Raw genomic sequence first — 19189 nt, 5'->3', positions numbered from 1 at the left:
AAAAAGACATATACAGACAGACAGGCAGACAGAGAGATGGGGGAGAAAGAAGGAAAGAGAGGGGAAGAGGGAGTGTGTGTGAGAGAGAGAGAGAGAGAGAGAGAGAGAGAGAGAGAGAGAGAGAGAGAGAGAGACACACAAAAAGACATATACAGACAGACAGACAGAGAGATGGGGGAGAAAGAAGGAAAGAGAGGGGAAGAGGGAGTGTGTGTGAGAGAGAGAGAGAGAGAGAGAGAGACACACACAAAAAGACATATACAGACAGACAGACAGAGAGATGGGGGAGAAAGAAGGGAAGAGAGGGGAAGAGGGAGTGTGTGTGAGAGAGAGAGAGAGAGAGAGAGAGAGACACAAAAAGACATATACAGACAGACAGGCAGACAGAGAGATGGGGGAGAAAGAAGGAAAGAGAGGGGAAGAGGGAGTGAGTGTGTGAGAGAGAGAGAGAGAGAGAGAGAGAGAGACACACACACAAAAAGACATATACAGACAGACAGACAGAGAGATGGGGGAGAAAGAAGGAAAGAGAGGGGAAGAGGGAGTGTGTGTGAGAGAGAGAGAGAGAGAGAGAGAGACACACACAAAAAGACATATACAGACAGACAGGCAGACAGAGAGATGGGGGAGAAAGAAGGAAAGTGAGGGGAAGAGGGAGTGTGTGTGAGAGAGAGAGAGAGAGAGAGAGAGAGAGAGAGAGAGAGAGAGAGAGAGAGAGAGAGAGAGAGAGAGAGAGAGAGAGAGAGAGAGAGAGAGGAGAGAGAGACAGACAGACAGACAGACACAGGGAGGGAGGGAGGGAGAAATAGAGAAAGACAGAGATAAATAGAGAGAGACAGAGAGAAAGAGAGAGAGAGAGAGAGAGAGAGAGAGAGAGAGAGAGAGAGAGAGAGAAGAAAACCACTACTGCTATACATAGGCTACTCCCTAGTACAGCATCAAGGGATCATTTATATGCACTTTTCCTTAGGACCGTTTTTTGTGTGCCCAGTCTCTGCTTCAAGAAAGTTTTCTGCATTCTACACCCACATCATGCCCAGGCTGCATTTTTGAAAAAAACCATGTATATAAAACAAAACGGTCGACAGACAGGATAGTACATACCACAGCCTTTGAATGACCAGTGGTGAGGCACTAAGTAAGCTGGAAGAAACAATAGAATTGGTACAGGATGATTGAACCTGTATCTCTGGAGATTGTTCTGCTATGGAGATGTTTCTTGTTTCAGCTAATGTTCCACAACTACTGGGGGTGGTGGACCAATTGGGCTATTTCTCGTTCCAACCAGAGCACCACGACTGGTACATCAAAGTCTGTGCTATGTGCTATCCTGTCTGTGGGATGGTGCATATAAAAGATCCCTTGCTACTAATGGGGAAAAAAATCAATGTGCTCTAGTGGTGTCATTAAACAACGCAAACTTCTCTTAGGGGTGGGATGTCATCCAGTGGTAAAGTACTCAACTGATGCGCCGTCGGTTTGGGATCGATCCCTGTCAGTGGAACCATTGGGCTAGTTATCATTCCAACCAGTGCACCACAACTGGTATATCAAAGGCAGTGGTATGTGCTATCCTGTCTGTGGGATGGTACATATTAAAGATCCCTTGCTACTACTAATGACTTTTTTTTTATGGGTTTCCTCTCTTAGACTATATGTCAAAATTACCAAATTATCTAATGCAGAAAGGGATCTTTTATATGCACAGGAAAGCACATACCATGGCCGTTGTCCAGTTGTGTTGCACTGGTTGGAATGAGAAAAAACCAATCAGCTCAATGTATCCACCGAGGTGGTTCGATCCTAAGCTAAATCCCTCCTCTAAAAGATCCCTTGCTGCCTATCAGTATGAATAACCTTTGTGACAGTGTGACTTTCCTGTCCCACAATAACCAGGCTGGGATTGTCATACAGGGCTCTGAAAATCAAAAATTGACGTAAACTATCTAAAATTTTACAGAAAAACCAAATTCAAGTAACCTATTTAATTTTGGGGGCGGGATGTAGCCCTTGCTCGATGTGCGGCAGTCTGGGATCGATCCCCGTCGGTGGGCCCATTGGGCTAGTTCTTTATCCAGCCAGTGCTCCACAACTGGTTTATCAAAGGCCGTGATATGTACTACACTGTCTGTGGGATGGTGCATATAAAAAAAAACTTGATGCTAATCAAAAAGGGTAGTCCATGAAGTGGCGACAGTGGGTTTCCTCACTCAATATCTGTAAGGTCCTTAATCATATGTCTGACGCCATATAACCGCCCCATTGGTGGGCCCATTGGGCAATTTCTTGTTCCAGCCAGTGCACCAAGACTAGTATATCAACGGCTGTGGTATGTGCTACCCTGTCTGTTTGCTGCTTATTGAAAAGAGTAGCCCATGAAGTGGCAACAGCAGGTTTCCTCTCTTAATATTTGTGTGGACCTTTGATTGTTTGCTAATCATCAGCTATTGGATGTCAGACATATGGTCATTTTGACAGTCATAGAGAGGAAACCCACTACAGTTTTCAACTAGTAGCAAGGGATCTTTTATATGCACCATCCCACAGACAGGATAGCACATACCACAGCCTTTGATATACCAGTCGTGGTGCACTAGCTGGAACAAGAAGTAGCCAAGTGCTTGACCACTGGGCTACACCCCGCCCTTGTAGGAACTGCTTGTCATTTTGTAATGAAGTTATCAACGTACAGCTAGGGGTGGACATATCCTAGGATAAAGATATAGTGACTTCAGCTATACATGGGGATTGATCCTAGACCGACCGCACATCAAGCGAGTGCTTTACCACTGGGCTATGTCCCACCACTAAATGTAATTAAAGCAAGTTAAAATAATAGTCCTCGCTTAGTTGCAAGTTAAAATAATAGTCCTCGCTTAGTTGCAAGTTAAAATAATAGTCCTCGCTTAATAGCAAGTTAAAATAATAGTCCTCGCTTAATAGCAAGTTAAAATAATAGTCCTCGCTTAATAGCAAGTTAAAATAATAGTCCTAGCTTAATAGCAAGTTAAAATAATAGTCCTAGCTTAATAGCAAGTTAAAATAATAGTCCTCGCTTAATTGCAAGTTAAAATAATAGTCCTCGCTTAATTGCAAGTTAATAGTCCTCGCTTAGTTGCAAGTTAAAATAATAGTCCTCGCTTAGTTGCAAGTTAAAATAATAGTCCTCGCTTAGTTGCAAGTTAAAGCGGTGTAAAGCTAATTAGAAATGAAGTTAAGCTTTCTGCATTTGGGGTTCACTACTCAATATTTCGTCCCTTTCTCACGACAAATTTCATGTTTTTAACTTTCCTGCAGGGGGCTTGATTTAGCTCAGTCTGTTGAGTGCTCACTTGAGGTACTTGCGTGGCAGGATCGAACCACCTCGGTGGATCCATTCAGCTGATTGGGCTTTTTTCTCATTTCAACCAGTGCACCACAACTGGACAAAGGCCGTGGTATGAGTTTTCCTGTCTGTGGGAAAGTGCATATACAAAAGATCCCTTGCTGCATTAGAAAATTTTTTGCAGGTTTCCTCTGATGACTATGAGTCAGAATTACCAAATGTTTGACATCCAATAGCCAATGATTAATTAATCGATGTGCTGTAGTGGGGTTGTTAAATAAAACAAACTTCTTTAACTTTCCTGCATATACCAAAGCACAAGGCTTATAGTGTGTTTCTCAACATCCTAATGTCTGTAGTAAAATCCAGTTTGAGCAAGAAACACATTGAATATACAAACTCTGATATATTGTAAACATTAATAAGTATTCATTAAGTAATATTTGTCACTAAAATGACTCTGTTAATTGGTCCGACATCATATAACTGTAATTAAAATGTATTGAGTGCATCATTAAATAAAACATTTCCTTCCTTCCTGTTAATTGGTCTGACACCATATAACTAATTGAAATGTGTTGAGTGCATCGTTAAATAAAACATTTCCTTCCTTCCTGTTAATTGGTCCGACGCTACATAACCATAATTAAAATGTTTTGAGAGTGTCTTTAAATAAAACATTTCCTTCCTTCCTTCCTGTTAATTGGTCTGATGCTACATAACCATAATTAAAATGTTTTGAGAGTGTCTTTAAATAAAACATCTCCTTCCTTTCTTTCTGTTAATTGGTCTGACGCTACATAACCATAATTAAAATGTTTTGAGAGTGTCTTTAAATAAAACATTTCCTTCCTTCCTTCCTGTTAATTGGTCTGATGCTACATAACCATAATTAAAATGTTTTGAGAGTGTCTTTAAATAAAACATTTCCTTCCTTTCTTTCTGTTAATTGGTCTGATGCTACATAACCATAATTAAAATGTTTTGAGAGTGTCTTTAAATAAAACATTTCCTTCCTTTCTTTCTGTTAAATGAAGACATCTTACAGTTGCAGCAAGCTCTTGTCAGTGTCTTCATATGTGTGTCTTGTTATTAAGAAATTTGTTTTGTTTAACGACACCACTGGAGCAAATTGATTTATTAATTGTTATTAAGAAGGGGCCGGACGTAGCCCAGTGGTAAAGCATTCACTTGATGAGTGGTCTGTGATCGATCCTCATCAGTGGGCCCATTGGGCTATTTCTCATTCCAGCCAGTGCCTCACGACTGGTATATATACGGCTGTGCTATGTGCTATCCTGTCTGTGGGATGGTGCACATAAAAGATCCATTGATACTAATAGAAAGAATGTAGCGGGTTTCTCCTCAGAATGTCTCCTATATGTCAGAATAACCAAATGTTTGACAGCCAATAGATGATTATTAATAATCAATGTGCTCTAGTGGTGTCATTAAGCTTGTATACTAATGTTTCAGTGTGTCTGTTTGATGTTAAAGATAAACCTATTTAAAGTTTTTTCATTTTCTTTCCACAGAGTGCAGATGGAACCCCTTTGAAGCCTAAGAAGTAAACTGGAATCATCCTCAAGTTTACTTTACCGTCCAGAATTTTCCAGACCCGACCAGACTTTCCAGTGCTTTCTGGGATTTCCCAGAACCTCCCAGCATGAGTGAGAACCTATCAACAATTTTCCAGAACAATCCAGAATTTTGCAGGACCATCCCAAATTCTCCAGAAACTACGAGAATTTTGAAGAATATCCCAAATTCTCTAGAAACTTGCAGAATTTTCCACAACCTTCTAGAATCTTTCAGATATTTGTTTCTGGACTGTGTACAACAAAGTGTTGTTTTCCAAAGCTATCCAGAATTTAAAAGAACCTTCCAAACTTGCTCCAAAATGTTTGAGGACCTTCTATAATCATCAAGACTTTTGCAGGATTCGCAGCAGTTCTTACAAACTTTCTTGATTTGATGACATCCTGATTTTGAGTGTGAATGTTTTTCGCCCGACCGAGTTTGATTGTATTTAGGTGTTTTTAAAGTGGTATTCATTGGTGACAGTCTATAGCCTGCTATAGTCCATCCCATCCTCCTTCCAAAATGCTTTTTGTAAATACTTTCAGTTTAGTTTTATGTAAGAGTGTTTTGAAAATAACAAAAACATACTAGTTTTGTGTGCAGTTTAGAAATCAGTTGGCTCGGAAATAAATAACTTGTAGTAAATTCCGTAGTATGAAAAAAAGGTTGGGATGGACTACAGGTTTGACAATGTTATTCTTCTCTGTGAATGTTGTGTACTGTTTTGACGACTTGAAAGAGGATCCAGTTTTAGACTCTGTGTCTTGGTGTCAATGTACTCTTTTTCCAAGACCTACAACGTCTAGACAGTTCTCACAACTTTCCTTAACAGTCCAAATAATAATATTGTTTTATTGATGGTCAGTATCCAGCTCAAAATTAATACATAGACTGAGTGCAATATTCCGTGCTTCTAATGGTGTTATCATAGAGATCAGGAGACTACATCGACTGAGTCAGTGCAATATTTGTACTTACATTAATGGTAATACCCAGCTCAAATTGAATATATAGACTGAGTCAGTGTAATATCCGTGCTTACATTAATGGTAATACCCAGCTTAAATTGAATATATAGACTGAGTCAGTGTAATATCCGTGCTTACATTAATGGTAATACCCAGCTCAATTTGAATATATAGACTGAATCAGTGTAATATTTCGTACCTATATTGATGGTAATATCCAACTCAAAATTAATACATAGACTGAGTCAGCGCAGTATTCATGCTTACATTGATGATCAATATCCCACTCATTTCGAAAACATAGACCGAGTCTGTGTAATATTTGTACTTACATTGAAGCTTATATCCAGCTCAAATTGAATGCAAAGGCTGAGTCAGTGTAATATTTGTTCTTACATTGATGGTTATATCCAGCTCAAAATGAATACATAGACTGAGTCAGTGCAGTATTGGTGTTCACATTTATGGTCAATATCAACCTCAAATTGAATATATAGACTGAGTCAGTAGTGCTTACATTGATGGTCAAATTTTCCAGCTTAAATTGAATACATAGAATGAGTCAGTGTAATATTTGTACATTGATGGTTATATCCAGCTCAAAATTAATACACAAACGAGTCAGTGCAGTCAGTGCAGTCAGTGCAGTATTAGTGCGTGTGTTATACTTTAGCATGCTTATATACCATGAAGGTTTCGAGCATTTCTGCTCCAGGGTTCGGTCTCTGGGAGGCCAATGGCAGACCAGTATTAGTGCTTACATTGATGGTTAATATACAGCTCAAATTGAATACATAGACTGAGTTAGTCCAATATTAGTTCTTACTTTGATGTTGTTACCCGGCTCAAATTGAATGCATAGACTGAGTCAGTGTAATATTAGTGCTTACATTGATTGATGTTCAATATCCAGCTCAAATTGAATAAGTAATGTTAGTGCTTAAATTTATTGTAATATCCAGCTCAAATTGAATACATAGACTGAGTCAAAGCAGTATTTGTGCTAACATTCATGGTAACATGGGTAACATTAATGTATAGTTGAGTCAGGTCAGTAATTCTGCCTACATTGATATAACCATTATGTAGTAATTCTACATAGAATGCATTGATGCAATAGTTGTATCACATAAATCTATGGTAATATGTAGATCAAAAGCCAACAAAGACCTGAGTCAATCCAATAATTGTATCTATATTTTGGAAATATGTAGATCAAAAGACTACAAAGACAGTCAATCCAATAGTATATCTACATTGTGGAAATATGTAGATCAAAAGACTACATAAACTGAGTCAATCCAATAGTTATATCTACATTGTGGAAATATATAAATCAATAGACTACATAAACTGAGTCAATCCAATAGTCGTATCTACATTGTAGAAATATGTAGATCAGTAGACTACAAAGACTGAGTCAGTGCAATATATTTTTTTTCTTCTCAAAAATCAGGATCCAAATTTAGCAAGATTCGGGGCTTCCATGAATCCCTGTGTAAGATTATGTGACAGAATCCCTAAGTATCTATATTACATCATTTTTCGATACTGATGGAATGTAAAAAAGTTTTTTAAAAATGCCTGTAACATTGATGGTAATGTGTCTCTATAAAAAATAACATCATTTACTGAGTTGTGACATGTTTGTTTTTTATATATACAGTATACCAACATTTATGATAAGTAACCATCTCATAATGACTACATAAATATTGACATTTTACCGACAGTGTCCAGCTCAAAAATCACATAAGACTAGGTCAGCATTGTTGATATTCATTGCCAGCATTCAGTTCAAAGATCACATAAAACTGGGTCAACATTGTTGGTATTCATTGACAGTATTCAGCTCAAAGTTCACATAAGACTGGGTCAGCATTGTTGATATTCATTGCCAGCATTCAGCTCAATTTAATACACAGACTGAGAAGGTGCATTACTTTGATAGTCATATTAGGATCAAGTGACTACACAGACTGAGCCTTTGCTGATATTTATGGTCAATATCTAGCTCAAATAACACATAAGACTGAGTCTATGAAATTTGTTTGTGACATTGATGTCCGACATTCATCTCAAACATAATACATGTCCTTTTTCCTCTCTGCTTTTTCTTCGGGGTATTTTTTCTCCCCCTTTTCTATGGATGTTTGTTTTTTTCTTCTTCTTCTTTTTTCATTGATGGTTAAGACAAAAGAAATATCTGCCATTAATGTGGTTAACGGAATGTTGGGTAATCAAAGATTTTTATTGTTTGGTTTTTTTTAATGTAGAGGGATTATTTTACTTTTAAATTTTTTGGCAAATTCTGTTTTTGATTTTCAGAAATTTGGTTTCTTATCACCAATAATTTGATATGGGGAACAGTGGATAATCAGAGATGTTTTTGAAATATAGACTACAGTAGAGAGTATGGTTTTCCATTTAAATTCTTTGCCAATTCATTTTTTGATTTTCGAAACATTCTCGGTGGGTGGGTGGTTGTTGTAGCTCTTCCTTTTTTTTATCTTTCTCAAGTTTCTGATTAATTTCAAGTGGTGATCTACTAAGATAATGACATTGATATGTACAGGTGAATTGATATGACAGAAATTTTTGTGAATGAAAAAAACATGTTACAAAGCGATGCAGGAACGACCATTTAATGTTTTGAGAATTGGATTTTATTTTAAAATTTTTCAGTTATCGTAATGTTTTATATGTTGGCAGTCAAACATATTTTTTGATGTGTTGCAAACTCAGAATGCATTTCGATGTGTTGGAAATGATTCAGAACACATTTTGGCAGTCAAACATATTTTTTGATGTGTTGCAAACTCAGAATGCATTTCGATGTGTTGGAAATGATTCAGAACACATTTTGTGATCTTCTGGAATAAACAAAACACAATTTGGAATATACATTTCATATATTATATTATATGATGTTCAATGCTTTAAGATTTTGTGAGATTTTGTGAAGTTTTGTGAGTTATTAACAGTCACACAAGTTTTGTATGTGTGATACATGTATGTGGACATTTTATTGTATTGTTCGTTTTACTCTTTGCTTACATTTTTAGCTGTTTTGTTTTGCAACATGCTTAACTGGCATGCTTATATATTATATATATATTCTAATTGATTACTTGTTATCAGTATATACACATGCTTAACTGGCATGCTTATATATTATATATATATTCTAATTTATTACTTGTTATCAGTATATACACATAGAAATATTACTTTTTGAGGTTTTTGTGAAATTTTCTTTTATATTAACACTTGTGTTATTTTTGTATATGTGATATATTATTCTTTATAACAGGTTTCTTCTTTTTTGTTTTAATTGTTCTATTTTTGCTAACTGTTTTTGGTGTTTATTTTACTTCTTGATATAATATTAGCTTGTACTAATTTATTATTGATTGTTGATTAATATCTTATCCCAGAGATGCATTGGGGCTGAAGATGGGGGGAGAAGGTCAACGGGGGGGGGGAGACAGAGTAATATGAGTTATATGCCCATGACAGCGTACTTGAACCATAATTGGATATAATTATGAACATTAATAAAAAAGAATCAAACTCATTTAATACTTGTGATTAATAACTTGATTAAAATTGTGATTTATAGGCTTTCATCCACAGGCTTATTAGGCTTTCATCCACAGGCTTATAGGCTTTCACCATTTATAGGCTTTCAGCCAAAGGGTACAAAGGGCAACATGTTGGAAATTTAATGGCTACATGTACATTTAAAAAAAAAAATTCATACATTACAGTAAGTGAACTGCTGTTTAAAATTTGTCAAAGTACATGAAGGTTACACACCACCATTAATTACTCCATGCAGGTCAATACAATTTCTATGTCGGAATATATTCTGTGTACAATACAGCACTGTCGAGAGGGTCATGTGACTACTAATTTTAGGGAGCGCTCTGAAACTGATGAGTACCATGTAAAAATGGACAGAAGTCGACTATGAAATATTTCAGTTAAAAGCCCCAGGATCGATCCCCATCGGTGGGCCCATTGGGCTATATTTCTCATTCCAGCCAAGACATCATGACAGGTATATCAAAGGCTGTAGTATATTCTGTCCTGTCTGTGGGATGGTGCATATGATGCGCGGTCGGTCTGGCATCAATCCCCATCAGTGGACATATTGGACTATTTCTCCTTCCAGCCAGTGTACAATGCGTATATATCAATGGCCATGGTATGTGCTATCCTGTCTGTGGGATAGTGCATGTAAAAGATCCTTTGTTACTGATGAAAAAATATAGCAGGTTTCTTCTCTAAGACTATATACATCAAAATTACCAAATATTTGACATCCAATAGCCGATGACTCACAAATCGGTGCTTTATTGGTGTCTTTAAATAAAACAAATTTAAATCCTAAGACTATTTGTGAGAATTACGAAATGTTTGACATCCAATAGCCGATAGATATCAATGTGCTGTAGTGGTGTTGTTAAACAAAACAAACTAACTTTTCATAATTATTTTGGTACGAACGTTTGACATCCAATAGCCAATGATTTAAAAAAATCAGAAGGTTTGACATCCAATAGCCAATGATTAAAAAAAAATCAATGTGCTCTAGTGGTGTCGTTAAACAAAACAATCTTTCTTTTTTTGGTCTAGAGCAAGAAAGGCAACTGTCACCACTTACATGTATGAAATGCAGTATACTATACGGAATGGTACCGTGACTTTATATTGTAGGGAGGACCCATAATACACCTTTTAAAGGGGCTTTCATGTCTGTGGGTATCCTTTACGGAATCCCCGTTCAGGTATCAGGGACCATACACCCTTGTCCCCTGAAATATCCTGTCGCATGTCCCCTTTATACTAACAATACATTCTTATCCAAAACAATTGGGACATAAATAATTTATTCAGAAGATCTGTCCATCCCACCACCCAGTCCCCCCACAATCACCCCCTTGCTGTATCTGGATCTGCTGCAAACAATATCTGAAAGATCTGTGATCACCTGCTCAGTGCTCAAATAGTGAAGGTGATGTATCAAAGTTAATTGCATTTATGGATGTCAGATTTCTGTCTTTGAATGGCCTGAAACGTAATTTCATAGAATCTAAAAATAGAAAACAAAACAGCAAGGTTCTGCTGGGGCCCATTTTACGAACCGATCTTAGTGCTAAGATCACCTTAAGTCCATAACTACCTTATGCATTTAAGGTGATCTTAGTGCTAAGATCACCTTCCATAACTACCTTATGCATTTAAGGTGATCTTAGTGCTAAGATCAACTTAAGTCCATAACTACCTTATGCATTTAAGGTGATCTTAGTGCTAAGATCACCTTAAGTCCATAACTACCTTATGCATTTAAGGTGATCTTAGTGCTAAGATCGGTTTGTAAAACGGGGCCTTCCATGGATGACAAGGTTATTTTTGTCTTTATATATAAGAGAACAGAAATGGGGCCTTTCAGGATATCTGGATTGAGGAATTGTCCTATGACATGATTTTTCACAAACAACAACACTCAACAAAATTAATTAAGGGAGTAGACTTTTGAATAATTGTTCTTTGTTAGCATCATCAGGGATCTCGCTACATGTCATAAGCAATAAGCAGGCCCACCATCTGTTAAGACTAATTTCCAACATGCCCACCATCCATTGGCAGCGATAGTAATATCCGCCATCCGTTTATTTAGGCTGCCATCCAAAATCACAAGTCATGCCATCGTCTTGAACTACCAGAGACATTTTCGAAGTACTTGTACCCTGCAAATCTTAGGTACCATCCCTTCCTATAAGTGGAACCAGCTCTACCGATTCCCACCATCCCTTCATATAAGTGGAACCAGCTCTACCGATTCCCTCCATCCCTTCCTATAAGTGGAACCAGCTCTACCGATTCCCTCCATCCCTTCCTATAAGTGGAACCAGCTCTACCGATTCCCTCCATCCCTTCCTATAAGTGGAACCAGCTCTACCGATTCCCACCATCCCTTCCTATAAGTGGAACCAGCTCTACCGATTCCCTCCATCCCTTCCTATAAGTGGAACCAGCTCTACCGATTCCCTCCATCCCTTCCTATAAGTGGAACCAGCTCTACCGATTCCCTCCATCCCTTCCTATAAGTGGAACCAGCTCTACCGATTCCCTCCATCCCTTCCTATAAGTGGAACCAGCTCTACCGATTCCCTCCATCCCTTCCTATAAGTGGAACCAGCTCTACCGATTCCCTCCATCCCTTTCCTGAAGTGGGCAAGATGTAGCCCAGTGGTAAAGCGTTTGCTTGATGCGCGGTCGGTCTAGGATCTATCCCCGTCGGTGGACCCATTTGGCTATTTCTCATTCCACCCAGTGCTCCACAACTGATATAACAAAGGCCATGGTATGTACTATCCTGTTTATGGGTTGGTACATATAAGGGTTCCCTTGCTGCTAATCGAAAAGAGTAGCCCATGAAGTGGCGACAACAGGTTTCCTCCCTCAATATCTGCGTGGTCCTTAACCATATGTCCAACGCCATATAACCGTAAATAAAATGTGTTGAGTGCGTCGTTAAATAAACCATTTCCTTCCCTTTCCTGAATACTGGAGAGACCACTGATCATATTATTTTAGCAAAGTTTTATAACAGATGACTTCTGAAAATTGTTCAGTAATATCTTGCACACATTGAGTTTTGTCATGCATTTCTGATACGCGGTCGGTCTATGATCGATCTCCATCGGTGGGTCCGTTGGGTTATTTCCCATTCCAGCCAGTGCACCATGACTGGTATATCAAACATTGTGGTATCTGTATTCTGTCTGGGATGGTGCATATAAAATGAAACAATGTAGCAGGTTTCTTTTCTAAGGATATATACGTCAAAATTACCAAATGTTTGACATCAAACAGCCGATCATTAATAAATCAATGTGCTCTGGCGGTGTTGTTAAACAAAACAGATTTTAACTCTAAGACTATATGTAAAAATTACCAAATGTTTGACATCAAATAACCGATGACTAATACATGAATGTGCTCAAGTGGTGTCGTTAAACAAATCAAACTGTTTTGTTGACACCTATTAAATTTTAAAGGAAAATGCTGAAAATAGCTAGCCCTTTATTAATTTTGTTGAGTATATTAAGATTATCTTGAACCAATGAATGAGCTTGTAAGTTCAGTCCAATCAACATCATCCTAACAAAGTTTGAAGTTTGACTGTATATGTATGTGTAATACATTTTAGGGTGTAAAAATTGCCTAATAATTAATTATTGCAGCTGTTAGTATCGTCCTGGCGTTTTTCTTTTCTTATATATTTGATTTTAATGGTGGAATGAAATTTTAAATGTAGCTTGCGCTTATGAGCAAGTATTAGTTTTTGATGTTTGTTGTGATTTTTGTTTATTGATTTATTTATTTGTTTCTTTGTTTATATTTTTGCTGTGAATGGTAAATGTTTCTGTTTTCAGAAAGTATTCTATGATCTTGCTGTAACAGCAGTTATAAACTGCCATTTTTGTTTTGGAATGTTTTACCTATGTTTCGAATATTAAAGCAAAGATTTCTTTGGTCAACACGTTTTGTCTTTTGTATTGTCAGTGTACGTAATTACATTACATGTAGAGATATTAGTGTTTGAGGATGAACTTTGTATATAAAAGAAAAGGAAATTATTATCCACAAAGTTCAAGATATTCAGGGAAATATAACCAGTATGACCCACGTGTGTCGTAATGATTTCACGTGCACAACGAATGGTGTCATTCTGTGAAGCAACGTCATAACTTAATGCGGCTTCTCCAGTGTAAACGCTTATCAAAATGACGTCATTTTGTCGTCTCTTTTTAGTTACATTTGAAATGTTTTGACAAGGTATTAGCTTGTTATTCATGACAATACTATTTTGATTAATGTAGATACCGGGTAATAATAGGAATAATAAGAATTATTACACTTACGTGTGAATCGTACTGATTTTACGTAACTCGTCTCAGGATTCATGTAATACAATACAAAAATCCTGACACTTGTTTCGTAAAATCAGTACGACACACAAGTTCATATAATAATCTCTATGAAGGTTTAAAAAATTATTAAAATAGTCCTTTTTGACTATTGGACTAGCTTACCCATGTCTGCAAATGGTTGTAGTTGCCATGGTAACAAGAATAAGGCCTGTATAAAGTTTAAAAAAAAATAAAAAAAATGGTCCATTTATATTGTACATACATGTGTTATTTTGCAGTCGAGTTAAACTTGTTTCCTCTTGTAAGACTATATGTCAAAATTAACATCCAATAACCGATGTTTAATCATAATTATAAATAATTAATAGATCAATGTGCTCTAGTGGTGTTGTTAAACAAAAACGACAAACAAATCGTCGTATTCAACAGAGGACATATAATTACATTGTACACATTGAATAGTTTCAAACTATGGGTTAAAGGGACAGTCCTGAGTTTACAACCATTGTAAAATGTTTAAAGGGACAGTCCTGAGTTTACAACCATTGTCAAATGTTTAAAGGGACAGTCCCGAGTTTACAACCATTGTCAAATGTTTAAAGGGACAGTCCCGATTTTACAACCATTGTAAAATGTTTAAAGGGACAGTCCCGAGTTTACAACCATTGTCAAATGTTTAAAGGGACGGTCCCGAGTTTACAACCATTGTCAAATGTTTAAAGGGACAGTCCCGATTTTACAACCATTGTCAAATGTTTAAAGGGACAGTCCCGAGTTTACAACCATTGTCAAATGTTTAAAGGGACAGTCCCGACTTTACAACCATTGTAAAATGTTTAAAGGGACAGTCCCGACTTTACAACCATTGTCAAATGTTTAAAGGGACAGTCCTGAGTTTACAACCATTGTCAAATGTTTAAAGGGACGGTCCTGAGTTTACAACCATTGTAAAATGTTTAAAGGGACAGTCCTGACTTTACAACCATTGTCAAATGTTTAAAGGGACAGACGGTCCTGAGTTTACAACCATTGTCAAATGTTTAAAGGGACGGTCCTGAGTTTACAACCATTATCAAATGTTTAAAGGGACAGTCCCGAGTTTACAACCATTGTAAAATGTTTAAAGGGACAGTCCCGACTTTACAACCATTGTCAAATGTTTAAAGGGACAGTCCTGACTTTACAACCATTGTCAAATGTTTAAAGGGACAGTCCTGACTTTACAACCATTGTCAAATGTTTAAAGGGACAGTCCTGACTTTACAACCATTGTAAAATGTTTAAAGGGACAGTCCTGATTTTACAACCATTGTAAAATGTATAAAGGGACAGTCCTGACTTTACAACCATTGTAAAATGTTTCCGACCAATAGAGTGTTTTCGATGACATAAAATACAAATTAAATACCTTTTCTTATTTAAAATATCATTGTCTGTATTTACAAGGTCTTTGTTGTTGTCCTAATGCCTGTAGTAGCCAAAACCCGATTTTATCTCCCAATAATTTCGTACGTACAAAAAAATATATATCTCAAATTAAGGTAAAAACTGAGTGCTACAAACATTAGTATACGACTACAAACACATTCGACATACAGACACTGGTATTCTAAACAAGAAAATGTATTTAGTATGAAATAGTAGTCACCAACAAGGATCTGTTATTGCAAACATCTTACAATGGCTGCAAATTCAGGACAGTCCCTTTAAGGAAACAATGCTATGCAGTTCATAGTCAACAGGGGAGACAACTGCATTATCTATGTAGGAATCAATGTTATGCACTTCATATTCAGCAGGGGAAACAAACTGCACATGGAATAAGAATAGAAATCAATTTGAGAAGTAATTAGTTTAAGCTGTGTTTTACTTACTATTTCACACCAATGTGAATCAGATGTGAATCAAATGCTTCATTAAAGTGAAGGACCCTAGTTTTTAAACACTACAACATATTTTTCGCTATTAAAGCCGTTTTTGATCATTTAAATTAGAAGTACAAGTACACAATACTTACATTTTATTATTTAGAATATACCGGCCTCGGTGGCGTCGTGGTTAGGCCATCAGTGTACAGGCTGGTAGGTTCTGGGTTCGGATCCCAGTCGAGGCATGGGATTTTTAATCCAGATACTGACTCCAAACCCTGAGTGAGTGTTCCGCAAGGCTCAGTGGGTAGGTGTAAACCACTTGCACTGACCAGTGATCCATAACTGGTTCAACAAAGGTCATGGTTTGTGCCATCCTGCCTGTGGGAAGTGCAACTAAAAGATCTCTTGCTGCCCATTGTAAAAGAGTACCCTATGTGGCGACAGCGGGTTTCCTCAAAAAAACAGTGTCAGAATGACCATATGTTTGACGTCCAATAGCCGATGATAAGATAAAAAATCAATGTGCTCTAGTGGCGTCGTTAAATAAAACAAACTTTACTTTTACTTTTATTTATAATATTAATTTTCATTCACATGAAGTGATTCTGGTCATTCAGGTTTTAGCAATATCCCAAAATGCATTTTTCGATCCTCGACTGTGGACCAATTTGGCTATTTCTCGTTCAACCAATGTACCATGACTGGTATATTAAAGGCCGTGGTATGTGCTATCCTATCTGTGGGATGGTGCATATAAAAGATCCCTTGCTACGAATGGAAAAATGTAGCAGGTTTAATCTCTGTCAAAATGACCATATGTTTGACATCCAAAGCCGATGATTAATAAATCAATGTGCTTTAATGGTGTCATTAAACAAAACAAACTTTCTAACTTTAAAGAAATTACGCAACAGTTTCCATTTGATTACAATCCCACGGGACACTTGTCAGTTCAATAGCACCAAAATAACATTGCCTGCTTCCAACCCGGGTCAGGCTGCTCGTGCTCCCTTGCAAATGCCAGCACAGGTGATCCCCCTCTACCACCCACCCCAAACCTTTTCCTGTTGTCGATGGAGGAGCCAGCAAAAGTCGACACCTGTGCCCAGGACAGGCATGCGCTACAACACTAAAAACTATGACTTGACTTGACCTCATTTTATCATGACTTGACTTGACCTCATTTTATCATGACTGGAGTTCAATTTTTGTCTTCTGGAAATGCACATCATTAAAACCAGAGATGTCAGTGTCATTTCTCCATGTATGTGTGTGGGAACTTTTGATTAATAATATTTGTGGAGCAGGTGATGGGGGGGGGTGGGGGGGGTGCTCTGGGGCTCTATCCCCTCCAATAATTGTGAATAAAAACATTACTGGTACGTAGTAAGTCTTAAGGCTGAGATGAATGTTACTTGTAGAATGCAGAAAATTGCATTTCAGAACATCTAGTGTTCAATATTTTATGTACTACGACCGTTGCTATGAGAAATATATGGCTGGAATGAGAAATAGCCCAATAGGACCACCGACAGGGATCGATTCCTCACCGAGCGTGCATCAAAGAAACACTTTACCATTGGTCTATGTCCTACTCCGCCCCATCTTCATCAATCAAGGCTAATATTCGTTCCTCGTATTCAGCCTTGATACATGTCGTCAAGATTACTGATATCCACTACTAGCGCCCTCTATTGGAAGAAAATTTGTAACACCGATTATGTCCCTTACACGATGGCATAGCTGACCAATCACAGCATCGGTAACATGTGACAATCTTGAAAGCAATATCAAAAATTAACCGCCGAAACCTTTTTTTTTAACATATCGTGACAAACACGACACATTTCCATGGATGCTGACGCTGCCATCTTTGTTTACAATAACAAGGGAATCTATAAGGAGCATTGTGATTCGTTGCAATCAGATCTCATCGCATCTAATGAAATTTAAGCATTTTGTGGCACGATTTCTTGACGACATGTATCAAGGCTGAATACGAGGAACGAATATTAGCCTTGATTTATGAAGATGACCCCGCCCCTGGAAATTGTCTGTTTTGATCTTGGTATCTCTTCAATGAAAAATTACTCAGAGAGACAAACACAGACAGAGATAGCAGACAAAAGCAGATAGAGAGACGGAGGGTAGATATATAGAGGATACTCCCCTCGTGTCTTGTGATATCATAATTTATCAGCACAAGTTGATAAAAGTATGAAATCCGAGGCTTGCCAAGGATTTTTTATACTTTTATCAACTAGTGCTGATAATTATGATATCACAAGACAGGAGGGGGGTATTCTTTTTATCATCCACTATCATTCTTTTCATTTGTAACAATTGTAAACAATGTGGGTTGAATATATATTTGGCAGCAGTAGGCTCATTAACTAGCAGAACAACAGTGGCAATACGTACGTGACATCACTAATGATAGGTTTAGCGCTGAAACATACACAGTGACGTAACAAAATAATGTCTTGTGATTAAAATTTGACCGATAAAGATTATAAGATGTGATATCTCCTGCGGAGAATATCGCAGGAGATACTGCAAATTATAATGCCAGCAATATCTCCTACAAAAGCCTTTAATGGATGATAAATAATGGACATCTTGTTTTTACTGTTCCTTATGCTATGTTACAACATTAATTAACATATTTTAATTATATTTTTAAAAAGTATAAACATTTAAAATATAGAAACTTTTATTTCAGCATTGCTGAATGCTCAGATGAATTTGTGAGGATTCGTAATAATGGCTGCCAGGGCTGTTGAGATCTGATCTTTGATTGGTTGATTTGTTTGTATATTTCAGTTCTACTCTCCAGTCAGTGCATCCACCCCTCCCAAGCCACCCCGCTACGTGGGTGATAAACGCCTGCTCGTGAAAATCATCAAGGCAAATGGTCTAGGTCCCAAGGATGTCGGTAAGGCACCAAGTATGATCACACTTTGATTGTTTTTATTTCAGTTTCACTAGACGCTCACTGGACCTCGTTCCTGTAGATCTTTTCATCCATCCATCCATTGTTCACTCATTCACTCTTCTCCCTCTGCCCTCTTTTTTTCTTTCTCTCTCTCTCTCTCTCTCATGTATCTGTCTCTATCTGTCTCTCTCTGTATCTGTCTGTATGTCTGTCTGTCTGTCTGTCTGTCTCTCTCTATAGAGAGAAAGAGAGAGTCAGAGAGAGAGAGAGAGCGATTAGAGATAGAGAGAGAGAAAGAAAGCTCTCTCTAGAGAGAGAGAATAGAGATCTATCTAGATTGAAAGAGAGGAGAGAGAGAGAGAACAGCAAAAAGAGAGAGAGAGAGAGAGCGAAATCTCTGAAAGGAATAGAGCTCTAAATTCCAAACGGACTCTCTCTCGAGTTCTCTCCTCCCTCTCTCTCGCTAGAGATCTATTCCTCTCCCTAGGTATAGATCCCTGTCAGCTACTCTCTCCGTTAGGTTCTCGATCCTCTCCCTCCTCTGAATCTCATTAACTAGCCTC

The 19189-nt window shown here is 37.5% G+C and overlaps 1 protein-coding gene and 1 long non-coding RNA gene across 14 annotated transcripts in view; both read left to right on the top strand.

Moving 5' to 3' along the window:
* LOC121386181 (phospholipid transfer protein C2CD2L-like) overlaps positions 1-19189 on the top strand; it is a 184020-nt gene that overhangs the window by 117743 nt on the left and 47088 nt on the right. For 12 of the 13 annotated variants that reach the window (XM_041516994.1, XM_041516993.1, XM_041516998.1 and 9 more), the window contains one exon: positions 18515-18638. In XM_041516994.1, coding sequence (XP_041372928.1) covers positions 18515-18638 — 124 coding nt within the window. The remainder of the gene's footprint in view (positions 1-18514; positions 18639-19189) is intronic. The other variant, XM_041516996.1, reaches the window with a different exon arrangement.
* LOC121386182 lies at positions 10963-11390 on the top strand. Its single transcript, XR_005959598.1, has 2 exons — positions 10963-11076; positions 11232-11390. It is a non-coding gene; the product is annotated as an uncharacterized LOC121386182 (long non-coding RNA).

The sequence above is a fragment of the Gigantopelta aegis genome, chromosome 12 (genome assembly GCF_016097555.1).
Source record: "Gigantopelta aegis isolate Gae_Host chromosome 12, Gae_host_genome, whole genome shotgun sequence".
Lineage (NCBI taxonomy): Eukaryota > Metazoa > Mollusca > Gastropoda > Neomphalida > Peltospiridae > Gigantopelta > Gigantopelta aegis.
Note: the sequence above shows the minus strand (reverse complement) of the source record. Positions and strands in the feature narration are given on the sequence as shown.